At 47.7% G+C, this 21,911-nt stretch overlaps 1 protein-coding gene across 1 annotated transcript in view; it reads left to right on the top strand.

The window, feature by feature from the left end:
- LOC102761061 (UPF0505 protein C16orf62) overlaps positions 1 to 21,911 on the top strand; it is a 69,445-nt gene that overhangs the window by 11,820 nt on the left and 35,714 nt on the right. Inside the window, exons 3-7 of the mRNA XM_015563103.1 lie at positions 1,688 to 1,852; positions 4,514 to 4,636; positions 5,704 to 5,728; positions 7,903 to 7,979; positions 9,651 to 9,779. Coding sequence (XP_015418589.1) covers positions 1,688 to 1,852; positions 4,514 to 4,636; positions 5,704 to 5,728; positions 7,903 to 7,979; positions 9,651 to 9,779 — 519 coding nt within the window. The remainder of the gene's footprint in view (positions 1 to 1,687; positions 1,853 to 4,513; positions 4,637 to 5,703; positions 5,729 to 7,902; positions 7,980 to 9,650; positions 9,780 to 21,911) is intronic.

The raw sequence follows: 21,911 nt of genomic DNA on the forward strand, positions 1-21,911 counted from the left end.
GGGCAGAAGCGGGGGTAAGAATTCAACCGAAGGACTTATATGCATGCATATAAGCATAACCAATGGACATAAGACACTGGGGGATTGGGGAGGCTAGGGGACTGTCTAGGGCAGGGGGAAAAAATGGACACATATGTAATTCCCTTTGTAATACTTGAAGCAATAAAAAAAAAAATGGGCAAAGGAACTAAGGAGATTCTTCTCCAAAGTGGACGCACAGATGGTCAAGAGACATATGAAGAAATGCTCAAAGTCACTAATCATCTGAGATATGCAAATCAAAATGACAACTGAGGTATCACACCAGTCAGAATGACTGTCATAACAAAGAACTATTGGTGACGATGTGGAGAAAAGTGACCCTAGTACTAGTACACTACTGGTAGGAATGCTGACTGGTACAGCCAGTGTCGAAACCAGTATGGAGTTTCCTCAAGAAATTAAAAATGAAACTGCCATTTGACCCAGTGATCCCACTTCTGGGAATATATCTCAAGAAATCAGAAACTCCATTCAGAAAGAATGTATGCACCCCTGTGTTTATAGCGGCACAATTTACAATAGCTAAGATATGGAAACAGCCCAAATGCCCATCACTAGATCAGTGGATAAAAAGCTGTGCACATTTACACCATTTACACTATGCAGCAGTAAAAAGGAGGGATCTCTTACCCTTTGAGACAGCATGGAGGGACCTAGAGAGTATTATGCTAAGTTAAATCTGTCAGCGAGAGAAAGACTAGTATTACATGATCTCACTCATATGGAATCTAATGAACAAAATAGATCCAGAGACATAGCAGCATTGAATAGATTGGGGAACCTCAGAGGGCAGGTGGGGGAGGGTGGATTGGCGGGAAGAGGTCAACCAAAGAACTTGTATGCATCTATGTGTAACCCATGGATACAGACAGTAGGGTAGTGAAGGGCTAGGGCAGGGACCAGGGTGGGTAGAAGAGGTCAATGGGGGGAAAAACAGGACATACATAATACTTTCAGTAAAGATTTAAAAAATAAAATGGAGTGGAGCCTAACTAGCCCTCCTGGATGTTGCTCTCTCTTTTTAGCAGAGTCTCTAATTGGATCCTTTTGGCTCAGAGGTTTCCCTGGACCAATCATCTGCAGCTGGGGAGGGACGGGGACCTGTGGAACACAAACATGGCTCTGTATTGAAAACCAGGCCTGGCATTGGGAGACGTTCTCCAGAAAGGAAGGCGTTGGCAGTCACTACTTTGCAATGATGGGATAGCGGTACTGAGCCATGGACAATGTCCCCGGAGGTTGGTGACCCTGGGAGCATGCATGCCCTGGTCATCACCCTACCTCGACCTTTGCTGTAACACGCACATTTTCATGCAGGAGATTTAGACTGGCTTGAGATCCTGCATTTTCTATAAGCTTCCAGGTGATGTGGCTATTGCTGTTCAAGGACTGCACTCTGACTTGAAGGCCCTACAGGAATGTTACATCACCACCTTCTAACCACAAGGGTCCTGCCTCTTCCTTCCTGACCTGGAGGTCCCCTTTCCTTCCGTGACTGGGATTCTGAATCATTTCAGTGTATCACAGAATAAGAGATCCTGAGGCAAAGACATTGTCAGCTGTGGGAAGGAGGGACATCCCTTTCAATTGTTTCAGGGGAAGAGTTGGAGGAGATTCCATCTCACCACCATGACTGTTCCCACAGGTCACAGAGTCCAAGACTAAGAAGGTGAGCCGGAAGGGAAGCACCTCTTCCACGTCCTCATCCTCCAGCTCCGTGGTGGACCCGCTAAGCAGTGTGCTGGATGGAACCGATCCCCTCTCTGTGTTTGCAGCCAGTGCTGACCCCGTGGCCACGGCAGCTGTCAAGGTACCGTATTCTCCTGGCAGTCGTCTTTCTGGTGGTTGGGCCTGTGGGTACAGGGATGAGGTTTTCATGGTTTTCTTTTTAAACCGCATGGGTGCTTTCTGGTTGTAACAATTCACAGAATTCAGATATGCACAGAGTGCAGCTTGTATAGCAGGTGGCCCTGACAGTGAGAAGCTGGCGCAGATCATGAAGATTTTCTTTTCTTTTTTAAAGCATTTTAAAATGCTTTCTTCATTTTCATTTTACTCTTTTTATAATCCTTTTTGGAAAATTTATCCTTGTGTAATTATGTAGTTAATTCAATTAGTTTTTCATATAAAAAGTCAAACACTACAAATGAAATCCTGTTAACCAATTCCCCTCATTCTGTTCATCTCCTCGGAGGTCATCAGTGTTATCTGTGTAAGGTATATTCTCCTGTAACTTCCTTTGTAGTTTCATAGATATTTATGACAGTAATGTCTGAGCATTTACATACATCATACTTATATATAAACTAGTGGCCTGGTGCAAGAAATTCATGCACATTAAAAGGGAATTAATTAGAGAAAATATTTTAATACTGCTATTTGTCCTTTCTCTATAATAGAAGTGTCAGAGATGAAAGAAAATTAGTAAAATGTATATGAAAATTTTCCTCCTGTCAGAGTCTGGAGTGCACCGTGGGATCCAGAGTCAAGTCCCTGCCCACCGGCGTGCGACTGGCCCCACCCACATGGGGGGGACCGGACCTGACTGTCCCTACCCCCGTCAAGCCCCATCGGGTGGGGAGCCTAGCCTCAGGTCCCCTGGCCTGGGGTCGGGGCATGGCCTGAGGTCCCCCGTCAAGCCCCGCCGGGCGGAGGGCGCAGCCTGAGGTCCCCAGCCCAGGCTCGGCGCCACACAGCCTCAGGTCCCTGTTGATCACTTGTTAAGGCTCAATATGGGAACCTCTGCTGTGGGCGCAGCCATTTGTGTTACGGGAACCCTGCCTCCGCTGTGGGCACAACCATCTTGTGATGGCATGACCGAATGAGGGTCAATTTGCATATTGCCACTTTATTATATAGGATAGCAACAATAACAGTATCACCTTCCTATATGGCAGGCCTTTCTAGGTGCATTCTAAGTTTAGTTCTCATATCACCTCAAGAGGGAGGTCTTATAATTCCTACTTACAGAGGCCCACGCAGAGGAATAGAGATTCTACATCACATCTGAGCTGGAAGTCCAACTGGCCAGTCTGATTGCAGAGTCCACACTCTTAGCCTTCATTCTATGCTGGCATTCATACATTTATTTACTTTTTTAAAACGTAGTTTGTACTACATTTATACATTATTTTTAACATGACATGATGTCTTGGAGAACTTTCTATGTTAGTACCTTTAGAACATCCTTCTTATTTTGAATGGTTATATTATATTCTAAAGAATGGGTATAACACAGTTTATTTCTTCATTCCCCCTCTGACATACACAGACGGTTTCTGGTGTTTACTGGTACAGATGGTGGTGCCTTGGTCCTTGAACATGTATACGCTTTGTGCCTACATGCAGGCATGCAGAGGGTGTGCAGGATAGCTTCCTAGAAGTTCATTACTGACTTAAGGCAATGTGTAGTTACGGTTTGATGGCTATTGCCAAATTGTTCCCCAGAAGGGCTTCACCAGTGTGTACTCCTACCAGCAGTATTTCAGAGTGTCTGTCTCTTTGTACCCTTGCCGACCTGAATATTAGTCATGTTAACTCTTTGCCATTCTGATAGTTGAAAAATTATCTTGTTCAGTTTGCCTTTTCTTGATTCTTTTATTTTTTGGTAATCCTCACCTGAGGATATGTTTTCCATTGCTTTTCAGAGACAATGGAAGAGAGGGTGGGAAGAAGAGAGAGAGAGAGAGAAAATAAGAGAGACAAACATCCACCAGTTGCCTCCCGCACAAGCCATGCCCAAGCCCTGACCAGGTCAAGGACTGGAATGGAACCGAAGACTCTTAGGTGCTCAGGCCAAAGCTCTAACCACTTAGCACTCCGGCCAAGGCCTTTTCTTGATTTTTAATGAGTTTTAGCATCTTTTGATATGCTTATTGGTCATTTTTGGTGCATTGCCCTAAATTTTTTTTTTTCTTTTTATCATAGCAAACCTTTTGGTATATGTATTTTATTTTACAGTGAGGTACTGGCTGCCTTTTAAATTTTTTTTCCATTGATATTTAGAGAGAGTGGAAGGGGGATAGAGAGAGAGAGGGAGAGGAACATCCATGAGAGAGGGACACATTGATTGGTGGCCTTCTGCACATGCCCTGACTGGGGCTAGGGATTGAACCTGCCACTCAGGTATATGCCCTTGCCTTCAGTGCATGGGCTGACATTCTAACCACTGAGCTCCACTGAGTTCCTTCTTATACTTTTTAAAAAACAATAAGGTATAATTGACAAAATTGTAAGTTATTGAAAGTATACGATGTGATGACTGATATGCATTTACACTGTGAAAGGATCCCCCATCAGGTTATTTAACACATCCAGCACCTCACTATTTACCCTTTTTCATGACAATATTTAAGTTCTCTTAACAAATTTCAGTTATACAACCATGCTTAGTCAGTGTGTTTGCTTATACTTTTTAATTTTTAGAATAAAATTATGTTGGCATTGAAGAGGCTGTCTTGTCTTTCCTTAGGACAGCTCCAGGAAGAAAGGTGATAGAGACCAGAACTCCGTTGTAGGATTGGATTTTGAGCCTTGGACCAGCAAGCGAGGAGAAATCCTTGCCCGGTACACGACCACGGAGAAGCTCTCCATCGTAAGTGCCGTGACTGGCCCCAGGGTCTCCCTCAGATGGAGTAGTCATTTCTTTTTGTTGTGGGTCTCCACCCAACTTCAGTGTGTGGGTTTCTCCCCGCACCAAGCAATTCTACGCCACCAGCTGGGGATCCTACAGTTCTTCTCAATCTGACACCATCTACCCAGACATGGATCCGATCCCTCAGGTTATGGGCTCAGTGTCACCTCTTGTTCAAGTTGTAAGAAGGAGGAAAAGGGAAAGTAGGATGTACCCTCTCGCATTTAGAGACTTCCCAGAGTCCCTCTCAACACATCCAGTTAATTTGTCTGGAAGCTAGCCACCGGCTGTGTGCAGATACAAGGGAAGCTGGGAAATGTGACATTGTGCCCACCAAAACTCCACCTGTGAGCAGGAAGGAAAGCGAGACCTTGGTAGGCAACTCAGATGGCGCTGTGCTCTTCCTTCTCTCAGGGCGTGTTCTTGTTGAGCAGAATGGCAGGGAGAACTGTTGGACTGTTAAATTTTTTTCTTATTTTCTATGTGCATTCATTTCACTTAGAGCATTGACTCACGTTTGGGAGGGATATTAACCCCCTGGGGACATGCTGCATTGTCTGGAGACTTTGTTGTCACACTGTGAGGGTGCAATTGGCATCGAGTAGGTGGAGACCAGGGGTGCTGCTGAACATCCCACAGTGCACGGGGCGCCCACAACAAAATTTTTCAGCCCTTGATGTCATCAGTGCCGAGGTTGTGGACCCTGATGTCAAGTAGGCTAAGTGCTGTCACGTGACTCCAATGCCCTCAAAATTTTGCTATTTGTTCCTCACTTCGAGAGAGACGTGAATTGAATAGAAATTACAATTGCCAGTAGTCTTTACTTAGGTATATTTTCATTGTCTTAGTAATTATTTCTAATTTTCATTTGAACAAATAAATGGATTTGTTGGAAAATGATGGGTCTTATTGTCTTAGTGTTACTTGAGTACTAATTTAAGTAGCTTACAGGTGTGGTTTTTTTTGGTCATGTAACCCAGTACGATTTAAAAATTATTAACAAATTTTTTTTTTTTTTGCCTCTGCAGAATCTGTTTATGGGCTCTGAAAAAGGTGAGTTTTTGTTGTTATTATTCTGATGGGAATTCTCTCATTAACTTGAATATAATTTCACAAAAGAAAAAAAAAGTTTGTTATCCAATTCAACTGAAGCTATTATTTCCTAGATTACACATAGACTTAGTAGAATTGAAATACATATTTAGATGATGAATGGAAGAAAAGACCAAAGAGTTACATGGAGTAAGACATGGGCCCACTGCTTGCTTTCAGGGTTACAGAGCAGTAGTCTCTCCCATGTAAAACGCAGAGTCTCTGGTTAGGGGAGCCCGCACTCAGACGCACTGGCCACTGGTCCCTGACACAGCACGTCTCAGTTTCCTTTGCTGAGACGTGTGGTTGGAAGCTCCAGCCCAGGGTTCTCAAACCAGCTGTGCAGCAGGGTCATCCGAGGCTTCATACAACACAGGCCGCTGGCCCCACTGTGCTGTTGACCTAATCCTGAGGAACGGGTCCAGGATTTCTTCTATGAAGCCCCCGGCGATTCTGAAATGATTGACAGATGGTGTTCCTCTGGGTGTAGGTGCTCTTGGCCTTGTGTTACGTGTAAATTGCCAGTGTGGCAGCTGCAGCTCTCTCCCATTCTCTGCAGGTTGAGACAGCACATTGGGAATCAGGAGAGTAAAACACCTTTGCTATCGACATAACTTTGACCCCAAACCATAAAGAAGTAAATCATAGCATTGCATATCCAACAGTTTGGAAAAACAAAAAAGATTGCTGATATCTCCTGTGGTGAGAATGTGAGCCACAGGGACTCTGACGTTATCCACTGTGTAAAGTACTTTTGTATTACCTATTAAAATGGGAGGTGGGCCAACTCCTTGACCCAGAATTTCTACTACTAGAATGTACCCTATATCAGAAATCAGAGCACGTCTTGCAGGCCAAATCTGGCCCAGTGTTTGGTTTTGTAAATGAAGTTTTATGGAAACACAGCTATGCCAATTGGTTTACAGATTGTGACTGCTTTTATGTTATAATGGCAGAGTTGAGTAGTGTACAGAGACTGTACGACTCACAAAACCTAGAATTGTATGTCTGGCTCTTCACAGAGCGTTTTTCTAACTCTGCCCACATCTGCATTTTTGAAGTGTGGTCCTCGGACCACAGGTGACTGGGAGCCCATCAGAAATGCAGTCGTAGCCCTGCCAGATCTCCTGGAAATAGAATCTGAATGCTAACACATCCTGAGTGATTCCTGCCTGGAGGAAATGCATGCACACATGAGCAGGAGACAGCACAGCAATAGTCCTGGCAGCATAGTTCAGAGTGGCCCCTACAGGAAACAAGCACCATGGACAGTAGAGTAGGGAAAATTGTGTTGTCCTCACAGAGTGGAGCAGTGAAAAGGAGTGAACTCAGTGGTGGTTACAAATGTTTAATAATATCTATTAAAATGTACATGTGCACAGTTCTGTATATAGTATATTTCAGAATGAAGGAAATAGTAGAAAAGGGTTTTAAAAAAAGCAAATTATTTAGAAACTTCTGACTTTAGTAGTTGTTAGTATTGAACTAATAGTACCATGCTCTCAGTGATCCCAGACAAATCGGAGCGAGCACCAGAGCTCAGAAGAATAACTTCTAGCTCCTGAAGGGAGTCTGGTAGCAGGAGCAAAGGGCCCTCGATCTAGAACAGATGCCCCATGAGAATGAGAAAGGCTCTGAAATAGGAGGTGCTGGAGAGCAACAGCCAGCTGGACAGGCCGCTGAGCCCCGCAGGTGGCCCGTGGCCTGAAGTGTTTCCTTAATCTGTCCACCTGTCCCTGCGATGGAAAGGACTTCACTGTCGTGTTTCCTCAAGAGGGCTTTGGAGCCCCAGCATTTCCGTTTCCCGGCAGATAGCGAGGTGGTTGTTTAGTTAGTGTAAGGGCACAAGAGTCTACACGCGTGAAGCCTGAGAGGCCTTGTTCTTGGAGAACAATTCAGTGGTGGATGTTGGGCATCTTTGTTTGGACCGCCTTTCTTTAGGAATAAGTGATGGAACATAGTAGGTGCTTTTTGATGCTGGTCCTCCACTCCCAGGGGTAGCTTTAAGGCAGAAATGTTTCTGATGGGCCGTGATTAGGGAAGGATGTTGCCGCTGAAGTGTAAAGTCAAATATGCCTCCGGTGGGGGGGTTGGTGACAGGAAATCCCCCATGTGACAGAGTCCATGTCATTTAGGCAGAGCCGGGCCTGCCGCGTTCGCAGTGTCGGAGAAGGTTCGGACCAGGCTGGAAGAGCTGGATGACTTTGAGGAGGTAAGCAGGTCATTGCTGAGCACAGGGCCATGTGGTCTTCTCTTTCTTTTGCCCAGGGAGCTCTCTCTGGTGGTTGCTCTGATTAATTCTCGAGCTGTGCATTGTGCCTCCTCAGGCACCACTGATCCGGGAAAGAGGCCCAGGAGCTGCTCAGGCTCAGGCTGGCCTTCTAAATTGTCTGTTCTCACTGCGATGCCTGAGCAAGCCCAGGTCATCTAGAACAGGTCTCACTTTGCACCCACGGAGCCATCTCCGAGGTAATGCAGGACCAAGGTCCTGCCTTGCTGCAGAGACTGCGTGGCCCTCTGCCGGTCTTGCATGTGCTCAGAAAACATGACTCACCCAGTGCATTGCCAGACACCATCTCCTGGTGCTGCCATCGCAACAGAGAGCTTCCTGCCAAGCTGAATAGAGGGTCCCTTTTTACTGCCTCAGCCCAAAAGGGACACATGCCCCTCTGTTCACAGCCCATTTGCCCAAACTAGTCACATGGCTCCTCCTACTGCAAAAGGGCAAGGGAGGGCCCTATCTCAGAGTCAAATGACCAGTGGGCTTAGTCCCAGTTTCCTGAACCTTCTGTGTGTATTTCTTTAACAGTGTTCACTGGTTTCCAGGGGACATTCATATAAAAAATATGTGGTTCCTGATCTCAGCCTGTGGGCTAGAGTGACCCTGACCCCTGTGAGCTTAGAACTTTTCATCTATAGACAAGGATGACTGAGCACACACTACCAGGGGCTGTGCTAGTTTCCACACCGTTCATGCATCCACATGGTGGCCTTGCTCTGCACAGATGCTTGCTGTGGTCTGTTCTGTCCTGGTACCCTCTCTGCTCTAACACCCCCCCACACCCCTCGCCACAGTCCCCCCTACACCACTGAGAGCTCTCTCTGCTGTAACACCCCTTCTCACCCCCCACCCCCTGGCCTGCTCAGTACATGTACACCACTGAGAGCTCTAACACCCCCCTGCCTGCTCAGTACTAAACTCTTCTCAAGCATTGCTTCCTCCAGGAAACCATCTGTGACCGCCCGTCTGGAGTGCATTCCGGTTACCATACATCTTCCATTCTGAGATGAACCTTTTCTTTGAATGCCCCTGAAATTAGACCGTGTCTCAATTCGTACATGTCGGTGACCTGCAGTCTTGTCCTTAGTGGCACAGGGAACAGTCGTACTTCTTATAGTGGGCACCGCAGGTTCAGTGAGCTGTCATTTCCTCCCAAGCATTTATTTCAGTTTGTATTAATGTCCATCTTGTCCTCTACCTTAAACTCCGTTAGTGCAGAAATAATGTCTTTCTGCTTACATTTGCATCTTGAACATCTGGCACACCATGCCTGGCACACCGTGGGCGCTGAGAACTGTGTTATCTGGCTGCAGAGGAGGCTCTGGGAGGAGAGCAGCTCAGCCAGAGTCACGTGGTAGGAATGGGCTGAGCTTGGAGTTAGCCTACCTCAGACTGGCCTCCAAGGCTAGTCTCTCAGTCACTGCACTCTGCCTGTCTTTGCAGAAAATGTAAAGAACCTGTTTATTCATAAGACAAAACTATCAATGGACGGGGGCTTATGAGGAAAATTAGAGAGCGACGCTCAGTCAGTGCTGTTCACAGGGTTGGAAGTTGGACACTGTTTTGCTTTTGTGCTTACACTTTCTCGCTTGCTTCCCACAGGGATCCCAAAAGGAACTGTTGAATTTGACTCAGCAGGATTATGTGAATCGCATAGAGGAGCTTAACCAGTCGCTGAAGGATGCCTGGGCCTCGGACCAGAAGGTGAAGGCTCTAAAAATAGTCATCCAGGTCAGGTCTAGTGATTTTTTTTTTCATTTTCTTCAGAATTTCCTATGTAAAATTTCTCTGTGGATAATTAGGGTTTTCCAAGGCCTGCCTTCAGGGTCTGCCTTTTTCTTCTTTTCCATTTTCACGTATTTACTCTGAATCTGTGTTTTTTGAGTTGGCTAATTTCAGAGCCACCTGTGCAGCTCCCCAGGTTGTGCATTGCACAGTTCGGAGTCACCGAGATCAGTACTAACAACGCCCTCTGAGGTGCGCCATTCACTAGCCCTGTATGGCCCCTGGCACATTGATGATTTGTACAAACTAAAGATTGACCAGCTGTATTTTTGGGTTTCTTTGATCAGATTTCCTTTGTGTCTTTGGGACTAATGATTGTATGTCTCTGATATGTACATTTTTGAGTCATAGTCTGCATAATTATGTGACGAAGAAAACATGTTTCTGGTGTTAGGAGAGTTACATTTGTTGATGAATTTGTTGATCTGTGACAACTCTTGGGTCACAAGAGCAAGTTCTATCCTGACCCTTAAGATCATCCTATCTTGGCAGACCATGCTCAGAAATACATTGTAAAAGAACGTATTGCATTAAGATTTTCAGAGCAAAGTTAAAGAATTTCTGAACAGCCATTTTAGTTCAGAAGGACAGATCCTATTTTTGTTAAATGTCACAGCAATGTGCCATTTGTTTTCTCACCTGTTGCCCTGGAGAGAGGGTTAGGAAGCTTTGCACTGGTGCTTGAAGTCTATGAAGGTGGCACTTTCTATGGCAGGTGCTATTTTTTTGGGGGCGGGGGAAGTTTCACGACCAAGGCCAACTCTCAGTCCTGGTAGAGCTGACTTCCCTTCAGTCACTGTTGTTAGTTTTCAGAGTAAATACCTGTGAAGAAGGATCCTTTCACCTGGACGCATGTGACGGGGTTGTTTACTGAGGGGCTCAAGTGAGAAATAGCTAAACTAGCAAGTCCTTCTTCAAAATATCTTGATTGGCAGCATCTCTGCATATTGTGGTATAGAACTGTGACTTCTTCACATGTGGAGATTCGATTGATGTCTTTGCAAAGAAAATAACTGAACATGTTTAATTACCTCCACATCTGATTAATCGTAACTGTTTTACTTTCAGTACTTTAAAGCAGTGGTTCTCAACATGTGGGTCGCGACCCCACGACTCTTTCACAGGGGTCGCCTAAGACCATCCTGCATATCAGATATTTACATTACGATTCATAACAGTAGCAACATTACAGCTATGAAGTAGCAACAAAAATAATTTTATGGTTGGGTCACATGAGGAATTGTATTTAAAGGGCCAGAAGGTTGAGAACCACTGCTTTAAAGACTGCCAGAAACTGCAAGGCATTCTTGGGTCGGACTCACCTGTGAGAGAGGCTGCTTTGCGGGCGGGCAGGCCCTGTAGACCCACGACTCTTTCACAGGGGTCGCCTAAGACCATCCTGCATATCAGATATTTACATTACGATTCATAACAGTAGCAACATTACAGCTATGAAGTAGCAACAAAAATAATTTTATGGTTGGGTCACATGAGGAATTGTATTTAAAGGGCCAGAAGGTTGAGAACCACTGCTTTAAAGACTGCCTTCTTTATTTAATACAGACACTGAAGCTGCAGAGTGTGGAAAAATGAGACTAGTTCACCTTATTTGCTCTGCAGTAGGGTTTTTGTTTTTTGTAGCTTTATTTAGATACTAGAGGCCAAGTGCATGAAAATTCATGCACTGCAGGGGGGTCCCTCAGCCTGGCCTGCCCCCTCTCACAGTCTGGGAGCACTCAGGGGCGGGAGGCGACCCGGCGATCAGGGGAAGGTGACACCCCATCACAATTGACACTCAGATATGCCTCCCGCAATGTTGTTGCTGCTGTTGCTGCTGTTGTACTGTGGCATTTCTCTGTACTGTGGCTTATACTCACCATGCTGGGGTTGTGCCCTGGTTCATAATGTTCAAGGCCTGACCCTGGGGGTTCAGGCCTCCCATTGCTTGCTGCTGCGGAGGGACAGCAGGTTGTGGCCCACTGGCTTGCATGGCGTTCAGATTCAGCAGGCTGGGCTAGAGCTGAAGGCTGGGCTGGCTGGCCACTTAGTTGGCCATGTGCTGTTTGATGAGAGCTGCCATCAGCTGAGGGTTTGACTTAAGGATGTTGAGCATGTGCTGCTGCTGGGGGAGCCGGGAGACTTCAGGGTCCGCAGCAGGTCCTGCAGGGCACCTGGAGAGATGCTCTGAGGTGGCTGCACCTTGGGTCTGCATAGACATCACGGGTCTGGGCATGCCGCACATTGACTGTTGCTGGGGGATGGGTGCCGGCTGCCACTGCTGGGGCTCAGGGGGCAGAATAACAGGCCCACTGACCTGGTTGGGTCACATTCAGGCGCATGGGGGCCATCTGGCTCTCAGGGGTCACTATACCTCAGGGGCATACTGTTGTTGGTGCTCACCCAGTACAGATGCTGCTGCTGCTGTGCCTCACGTGCAATCTGCTGGGTGCCTCCACTACTGCAGGTGGGCCAGGCGGGGTGTGGTGGGTCTGACACCTGATTAGTGGGCTTCCCAGTGCAAACTGGTGGAGACTGTGTATTAGCTACACTGGAAAAGCTGGCTAGTGACATGCTCACAGGCGAGGTCTGGGGCAGAGTCGGGGGCTGTGGTGTCCAGGGTGTGCTGGAATGCAGTGACGGGGGCCAGGGTGGTGCTGAAGGAGGGGAAGGCAGACTTGGCTGAGGCACAGTGCGGGTGTTGATGGTGGCATCCGCTGGCGCATGAGCTACGTGTGCTGCCGGCGGTGCTGTATCTTCTGGCTGAGCTTCTGCTTCATGTTGAGGTAATAGGGAATGGGGCATGTGTTTTCTTGGCAGTGTTTGGCATGGTAGCAGCAAAAGGCCATGAACTGCTTGCACACTCCGCAACCTCCATTGGTCTTGTGTTGGCAGCCCTTGGTGTGCTGCACAACCCATCTCATCTTCTAGCAGGACAGCTGCGGGCAGTTGGCATTGCGATACTGTCGGGCATGCCTCAGGGACTGGATGCAGCAGTGGATGGCCTGCACTCCTGGAGGCTCCAAATCCACATTGGCGGTTACCGCCTCCTCCCCAATGGCTTCCATGGCGGCATCAGCACTGTTTCCTGAGCAGCCAGCAGAAGAGCTTTCAGGACCCCCTCCTGCCCGGACTCGCTAAGAAACAGGCTGTTTTGGAGCCAATTTTTATTGTACTTGCTGTGGTGACGAAGCAAGCATTCCACCAGACCACTCACGCTGCCTTCTGTCAGCGGCCACCCACTGGGACGGGAGAACTTGGTGGGGCTGAGAGGACTGGGCGCTGCTATCTTGTGGCTATGGCCACTGCCATCTTTGTGATGTAGTTACAATTAATTTGCATATTATCCTTTTATTAGATAGGACTAGAGGCCTGGTGCACAAAAATTTGTGCACTCGGGGGGGAGGAGGGGTCCCGCAGCCCGGCCTGTGCCCTCTCGCAGTCTGGGCCCCCTCGGGAGATAACGACCTGCTGGCTTAGGCCGGCTCCCGGGTGGCAGAGGGCAGGCCAAATCTCTAGGTGCAGCCCCTGGTCGGGCTCAGAGCAGGGCCGATTGGGGAGTTGGGGCGCCGCCCCCTGTCATACACAGAGCAGGGCAATCGGGAGGTTGTGATTCCACCCTCAGTCACACTCAGGGTATGGCTGATTGGGGGGTTGGGGCACCATCCCCTGTCACACCCAAGGCAGGGTCGATGGGGGGGGTGCTGCGCCACCCCCTGTCACGCACAGAGCAGGGCCAATCAGGGGGTTGGGGCATTTCCCCCTGTCCCCCACAGAGCAGGGCCCATCAGGGAGTTGGGGCACCGCCCTCTATCACCTACAGAGCAGGGACGATGGGGAGATTGTGGCTCTACCCCATCACAAACAGAGCAGGGCCTGTGGGGGGGGGCAGGTGTTGGGGCATCGCACCCTGTCACACACAGAGCCGCAGGGCGATCGGGGTTTGGGCACTGCCCCCTGTCACGCTGATCCCAGTGCCGGGAGGCCTTGTGGCTCCGCTGATCCCAGTGCTGGGAGGCATATTACCCTTTTACTATATAGGGTAGAGACCTGGTGCATGGGTGGGGCCGGCTGGTTTGCCCTGAAAGGTGTCCTGGATCAGGGTGGGGGTCCCCACTGGGGTGCCTGGCTAGCCTGGGTGAGGGGATGATGGCTGTTGGCAGCTGGTCACACACCCTTCAGGGTGGGAGTCCCCACAGGGGTGCCTGGCCAGTCTGGGTGAGGGGCTGAGGGCTCTTTTCAGGCTGGGGGTGACTGAAGCTCCCAACTGCTCCTTTTTTTCTTTTCTTTTTATTCTGGGCCAGCATTAGCTTTGAGGCTTGGCTCCAGCTCTTAGGCCTCTGCTGCTGAAAGTAGGTTTCTGGCCTTTGCTTACAATGTTGCGACCGGGCTGGCTGAAGCTGTAGGTTTCTGGTTTTTTTTTTAACTTCTATATTTGCTACAATGTTCAAACTGCCAGCTCAGAGGCCTGCAGCGGCAGGCGGGGAACGTTGGAGTCCTCCGTCACTGAAGCAAGCAAGCCTCATGTTCGCTTCAAGCTGCCTGGCTGTCGGCTGCCATCTTGGCTGACAGTTAATTTGCATATTGCCCTGATTCGCCCATGGGAAGGGTAGCGGTTTTACACCAATTACCATGTTTCTCTTTTATTAGATAGGACTAGTGGCCCAGTGCATGAAATTCGTGCACAGGAGGAGGAGGGTGTCCCTCAGTCCAGCCTGCACCCTCTCCAATCTTGGACCCTTTGGGGGATGTTGACTGCTGGTTTAGGCCTGATCCCAGGATGTCCGACTGCCAGGATTGGGCCTAAACCGGCAGTTGGACATCCCTTTCACAATCCTGGACTGCTGTCTCCTAACCACTCACCTGCGTGCCTGCCTGATTGCCCCTAACTGCTTCAGCCTGCCACCCTGATCGCCCACTAACAGCTCCCCTGCCGGCCTGATCATCCCCAACTGCCCTCCCCTGCTGGCCAGATCACCCCCAAGGCTTTTATTAGTATAGATATGACCCTTCACAGAAAATTTCACTAACCATGCTTTATAACAAGGGATTGACGATTGAATCATTGGGGCCAGGCACCAAGATTTCCTTTCTTTGAATAGTGGAGAGAATAATTATCTTGTCTTTAAATTGCCCTGAACACCAAATGAAATAATGACATAGAAAGCATAAAAGCACCATATAAAGACAACTGTCTTTTTCATATACTGAAAAAACAATAAAGTGGTAAAATGAAAAATACTATTTTTATTCTCCCCCTTCCTTCCTTTACAACCTTTATTTAAACTTGGAAATTTAGAAAAATTTCACTCCTATTTTCATTTCTTTACATTCAATATTATTTTGTATTAGTTCCAGGTTTATTAGTTACAGAATAGTGGTTAGACAACCATATACTTTACAAAGTGTTCCCTGATATTTCCAGTACCCACCTGGCTTCATACCATCATTACAACACTATTGACTCTATTCCCTATTTAAGTGACAATAGGTTTACAGGTTCCTCTCAATCTTTCTTTTGTGTTGCTTGCCCTTCCTTTTCTTTCTCACTTCTTCCCTCATTTTCTTTATATAGTATCTCAATTGGCCCGCAAAGCTCAGTGAAGGCACTGGGACACGCTTAACACATTTTACAGAGCAGGAAACTGAGGCCAATTCCAGTTGGCTATGGAACTGGACTCCTCGCGCAGGAGCCTTCACAGCCATGCTCTCCGCCTTTCCTAAGGGACAGCCGCAGGGCAAACAGAACAAACCTCCCCGTGAGGCTTCCAAGCCTCATTCTCCAGCACCTCTTCATCATAGATGCTCCACATTCTTTCCTCTCCCCCGCCCCACCCTATTCTTTACTGCCCCTCTTCTGGGTAGCAGGTGGTAGGCTTGCACTCACTGTGCAGGTGTGCACCCCCATGGGGTGGGCGAGATCTGGGGGCAGGGCGGCTCAGGCTTGTTTTTGGGCCAAGGCAGGAGCAGGAGTCCTGGTCTCTCAAGTGTGCAGGCCGTAGCGAGGCCCGGTCAGTGCCGGGAGCTTCACCAAACCGCCGCAGTGGGGTACCCAGCAGTGGGGTGCTCCTCCACTGAGGTGGCGCCGCCCCTTCACGCCCCCCCCCTCCCTCAGGGCTGCGAGTCTGCGCCCCTCTGCCCAGGCGTCCTTCCACACCTGCAGTCATCACCTCTAGTTTTCTGCCTATTGGGGCCAATACAGAACCTCACTCTCTGCAGGCGAGGCAGATCCCCACCTGCCAGCACCCTGCCCAGGCCTGAGCCCCCTCCAGTGCACCCCACCTTGGCGCCGCTCTGCGCCCCTTGGGCCGCCTGCCTCCTGGACAGCCGCTTCCCCGAAGCCATGGCGCTTGCCCAGGATTACCCATCAGGCGGAGGCCTGTCCACGCGTCTGCAGACCCCATGGCCGCGGCTCCTGGCAGCCGCTTTGCTAAAGGTTCCTCTACCTTCAGGCTCTCTCCTCAGATCCCTGGGAGCTTGGCTCCCCGGGCCCAGCCCTTCCATGGCTCCCTGCAGCCCCGCTCTACTCAGCTCTCCTGCCACCCACCTGTCAGGAAGCTGCCAGGAGCCTTGTTGCGGGCAGTGTGGTTCTGGGGCAAGGGCTGGGGTATGGGGAGCAGCTCTAGTAAAGTTTAGTAAACCCCAGGTTCCCAGCCCCTCCTTGAGCAGAGCCCAGGGCAGGCTGGGGGCCTGGGTCCGAACACTGCAGCTGCAGAGGCCCCGCCCACCCAGGGCCGCACACAGGGGTCCTGGCTGGGGTCGTGGTTTAGGCGGCTTGTTCGCTCAGCCAAGCCCCCCGCTGCTCAGGGCCCCTCACAGGGGTCCTGCCTGAGGGCGTGGTTTAGGCGGCTGGTTGAGCCGCCAAAACCCCCACCATTCAGGGCCGCACACTAGGGTCCCGGCTGGCGTTGGGGCTTAGGCGCCACATGGGCCGGACAGCAGCTCGAGCTGGCCCTCCCTGCCTGTGGTATGCAAATTAGACGCCATCTTGGCTGGTGGTTAATTTGCATATTGTCCTGATTAGCCAATGGGAAGGGTAGCGGATGTACGGCTAATTACCATGTTTCTCTTTTATTAGATAGGACTAGAAGCCTGATGCACAAAATTCAAGCAAGAGTAGGACTTCCCTCCCCCAGCTGCTGGCACTGGCTTCCCTCTGGCACCTGGGACCTAGGCTTCCTCGCGGCCCCGGCTTCATCTGGAAGGAAATCTGATCTAATTAGTGTATTATGCTTTTATTATTTACACTAATAAAAGACAAACATGCAATTTGGCCGTACCTTAGCTATGCCTTAAGCCACACCCACCAGCCAATCAGAGTGACTATATACAAATTAATCCAACCAAGATGGCGGACGGCTGCCACGGAGCTGGAGCAAGCAGGAGGCTTGGTTGCCCCAATGATGGAGGAAGCCAAGCTTCCCTGCCTGCTGCGGTCGCCTCTGAGCTCCACTCAAAGCAACAAAGATTCAATTCTAGAAGATAAATAAACCTCAGATACCTGCTTTCAGCCAGCCGTGGCCACGGAGCTGGAGCGAGCAGGAAGCTTGGCTTCCTCCTAGCCTGGCCGGCTCTGAGCTCCTCTCAAGGATACAAAGTTTCAATTATAGAAGGTAAATAAATCCCAGAATAAAAAAAAAAGAAAAAAAGGTGAGGCTGGGAGCTTCTGTCAACAGGGGGTCGCCGGGCGGGGGCTTGGCCAGCCTGGAAATGGCCCTCAGCCCCTCACCCAGACTGGCCAGGCACCCTAGTGGGGAACCCCCCACCCTAAAGGGGGTGTTGCCAGCCTGAAAACAGCCATCAGCCCCTCACCCAGGCTGTCCAAACCTCCAGGGGGTGAGGGTCCCCACTCGGGGGGTGGAGGGCCTTAACCAGCCTTCAAACAGCCATCAGCCCTTCACCCAGGCTGGCCAGGCCCCCCAGCGGGACCCCCACCCTGATCTGGGACACCCTGCAGGGCAAACCAGCTGGCCCCCACCCGTGCACCAGGCCTTTATCCTATATAATAAAAGGGTAATATGCAAATGGACCCTAACAGCAGAACAACTGGGAATGACCGGTCACTACGACACACACTGACCACCAGGTGCCAGGTGCTCAATTTAGAAGCTGCCCCCTGGTGATCAGTGCACTCCCACAGGGGGAGCTCTGCTCAGCCACAAGCCAGGCGACGGCTGCCAGTACAGTGGTGATGGTGGGAGCCTCTCCCTCCTCCTCAGCAGCACTAAGGATGTCCAACTCCAGCTTAGGTCTGCTCCTCACTGGCAAGTGGACATCCCCTGAGGGCTCTTAGGCTGCCAGAGGGATGTTGACTGCCAGCTTGGGCCCAGTCCCCCGGGAGCGGGCCTAAGCCAGCAGGTGGTCATCCCCCGAGGGGTCCCAGACTGCGAGAGGGCACAGGCCGGGCTGAGGGATCCCCCCGAGTGCACAAATTTTTGTGTACTAGGCCTCTAGTTATAGATATTTTACATATCCTAAAATCCACCATTTTAAGTGTGCAATTAAGTGATTTTTTTTTGTGTGAGTTTACAGCTGTGCAACTATTACCCAACGTTAGAACATTTCGTTATCCTCCCTTTTCAGATTCCCTCAAGCATGTTTGCAATTAAATCCCACTGCCACTTCCAGCCCCAGGAAACCATTGATCTGCTTTTGACTCTGTAAACTTGCATTTCCTGAACATTTCATGCAGATGGGATCATTCACTGTGTAATCATTTGCATCTGCCTCTTTCCTTAGCATAAGGTTTTTGAGGTTCTTCTATGTTTCACTGCCAGTACTTTGTATCTTTTTACTGCTGTCTGGTATTCTATTGTATGAATGACTCTATTTTACTTATTCATTAATAAGTTAATGGACATCCCTAGCCGATTTGGCTCAGTGTGTAGAGCGTCAGCCTGCGGACTCAAGGGTCCTGGGTTCTATTTCAGTCAAGGACACATTCCCAGGTTGTGGGCTCGGTACCCAGTAGGGGGCGTGCAGGAGGCACCCAATCAATGATTCCCTCTCATCATTGATGTTTCTATCTCTTCCTCTCCCTTCCTCTCTGAAATCAATAAAAATATATTTGGGAAAAAAAATAAGATAATGGATATTTAGATCGTTTCCACTCTTGCTCTTATGAGTAATGCTACTCTGAACATTGGCATGCACTTTTTTGTGTGGGCATGTTTTCATTTCTCTTGGATAGATTCCTAGGAGTGGAATTGCTGAGTTATATATTAAGATTATGTTTAAATTTTTGAGAAATGGCTGACCTGCTTTGTAAAATGACTGCACTATCTGCATTCCCACCAGCAGTATATGAGTGTTCCAGTTCTTGTGTATCTTTTCTAATAGTTGTCTGTCTTTATTTTAGCTATCCTAGAAGGTGGCATCTCATTGTGGTTTTAATTTGCATTTCCATGCTAACTAATGGTGTTGAATATCTTTTCATGGGCTTATGGCTTTCTTTTTTAAATCCTCACCCAAGGATATTTTTTCCCATTGATTTTTAGAGAGAGAGGGGAAGGGAGAGAGAAGGAGGGGGGGGAGAGAGAGAGAGAGAGAGAGAGAGAGAGATATGAGAGAGACACATTGACTGATTCTCTCCCGCACATGCCCTGACCAGGAATGGGGATTGAACCCGCAACCGAGGTACGTTCCCTTGATAGGGAATTGAACCTGGGACCCTTCTGTCTACAGACTGACACTCTAACCACTGAGATAAACTGGCCAGAACTGCTTATTGGCCCAGCAAATTGCTGAATTCATTTATTCTAGTAGTTTTTTGGTGGAGTCTTTAGGGTTTTCTATGTATAATATCATGTCATCTATGAATAATGAGAGTTTTACTTCCTCCTTTTCAATTTGGATGCCTTTAATGTTTTCTTCTTGCCTGATCTCTGTGGCTAGGGTTTCCAGTACTATGTTAAATAAGAGTGGTAAAAATGGGCATCCCTGTCTTTTTCAAATTCTTAGGGGATATGATTTTAGTTTTTGGCTCTTGAGTATGATGTTAACTCTAGGTTTGTCATATATGGCCTTTAATATGTTGAGATATGATATCTCTATTTCCACTTTGCTGAGAGTTTTTTATCAAAAAAGGGTGATAGATTTTGTCGAATGCTTTTTCTCCATCAATTGATATGATCATGTGATTTTTGTCCTTCAGTTTGTTTTTGTGATGTATCACATTGATTGATTTGTGAATATTGTACCAACCTTGCATCCCTGGAATAAATCCCCCATGGTCATGGTGTTTGGTCATAGTGTATGGTCTTTTTAAGATATTGCTGGATCCAATTTGCTAATATTTTGTTGAGGGTTTTAGCATCTATGTTCATCAGGGATATTGGCTTGTCAGTTTCTTTCTTTGTAGTATCTTTATCTGGTTTAGAATTAGGGTAATGCTGGTCTCATAGAAAGAGCTTGGAAGTGTTCCTTCCTCTTTAATTTTTTGGAATAGTTTGAGGAGGATAGGTATTAGTTCTGAACCACGGCTTTTGTTTGCTGAGAGTTTTTTGATTACTGCTTCAATTTCTTCATTTGTTATTGGCCTCTTCAGGTTTTCTGCTTCTTCCTGATTCAGTTTTGGAAGATTGTATTTTCTAGGAACTTGTCTACTTCACTCAGGATGTCTTTCTAGCTTGTTGGCATATAGTCGTTCATAGTATTTTCTTGTAATTTTGTATTTCTGTGGTATCAGTTGTTACTTTACCATTTTTGTTTCTGATTTTATTTATTTGGGTCCTCTCTTTGTTTCTTGATGAGTCTTGCTAAAGGCTTATCAATAATGTTGTAGGATTAAATGGTTTATTGTTCATTTTTCTTGTTTTTTAATGTAGGTGTGTAATGCTATTTACTTCCCTCTCAGGACTGCTTTCACTATTTCCCATAGATTTTGGGTTCTTGTGTGTTCATTTTCATTTATTTCCAGCAAGTTTTTTTTAAAATTTCTTTCTTGATCTCATTGTTAATTCATTCATTGTTTAATAGCATGCTATTTAGCCTCCATGTCTTGGAAGGGTTTTGAGTATTTTTACTGTAGATGAATGCTAATTTCATTCCATTGTTATTTGAGAAGATGCTTGGTATGATTTCAATCTTCTTGAATTTGTAGAGACTTGTTTTGTGTCCTAACATGTGGTCAATTTTTTGAGAATGACCCATGTGCACTTAAGAAGAATGTATATTCTGCAGCTTTGGGTGAAATGTTATATAAATGTATATTAAACCCATCTGATCCAGTGTGTTGGTTTTTAGAGACAGTGTTTCCTTGTTAATTTGTCACCTGGAAGATATATCCAGTGAAGTCAGCAGAGTTTTAATGTCCCCAACTGTAACTGTATTGCTGTCAATCTCTCCCTTAAAATCCTCCAGAATTTTTAAAAATATATTTAGGTTCTCCTATATTGGGTGCATATATGTTTACTAGGGTTATATTCTCTTGTTGGATCGATCCCTTTAATATTATGTAGTGGCCTTTGTTGTTTCTTGTAATAGCCATTATTTTGAAGTCTATTTTGTCAGATATGAGTATTGCTACCCCAGCTTTTCATTTTGTTTCCATTTGCGTGGAGCATTTTTTTACATCCCTTCACTCTCATCCTGTGTGAGTCTTTTGTTCTGAGGTGCTTCTTTTACAGACAGCATATATTTGGGTCATGTTTTCATACTCATTTAGCTACCCTATGGCTTTTTTGGGAGCATTTAATCCAGTGGTTCTCAATCTTCTCGCCCTTTAAATACAGTTCCTTATGTTGTGACCCAACCATAAAATTATTTTCGTTGCTACTTCATAACTGTAATGTTGCTACTGTTATGAATTGTAATGTAAATATCTGATATGCAGGATGGTCTTAGGCGACCCCTGTGAGAAGGTCGTTCGACTGCCAAAGGGGTCGTGACCCACAGGTTGAGAACCGCTACGCTAGATGAAGACCCAGTGGGTCCCACCCTTATCAAGCCCCACCAGGAGGGGGTCACAGCTTCAGGTCCCTCAGCCCAGGCCAGGCGGGGGGCACACCTTGAGGTCCCCCGTCAAGCCCCGCTGGGAGGGGGGGGTGCAGCCTCAGGTCCCTCATCAAGCCCCGCGGGGCA

Source organism: Myotis davidii, unplaced genomic scaffold, assembly GCF_000327345.1.
Source record: "Myotis davidii unplaced genomic scaffold, ASM32734v1 scaffold1292, whole genome shotgun sequence".
NCBI classification, from domain to species: Eukaryota; Metazoa; Chordata; class Mammalia; order Chiroptera; family Vespertilionidae; genus Myotis; species Myotis davidii.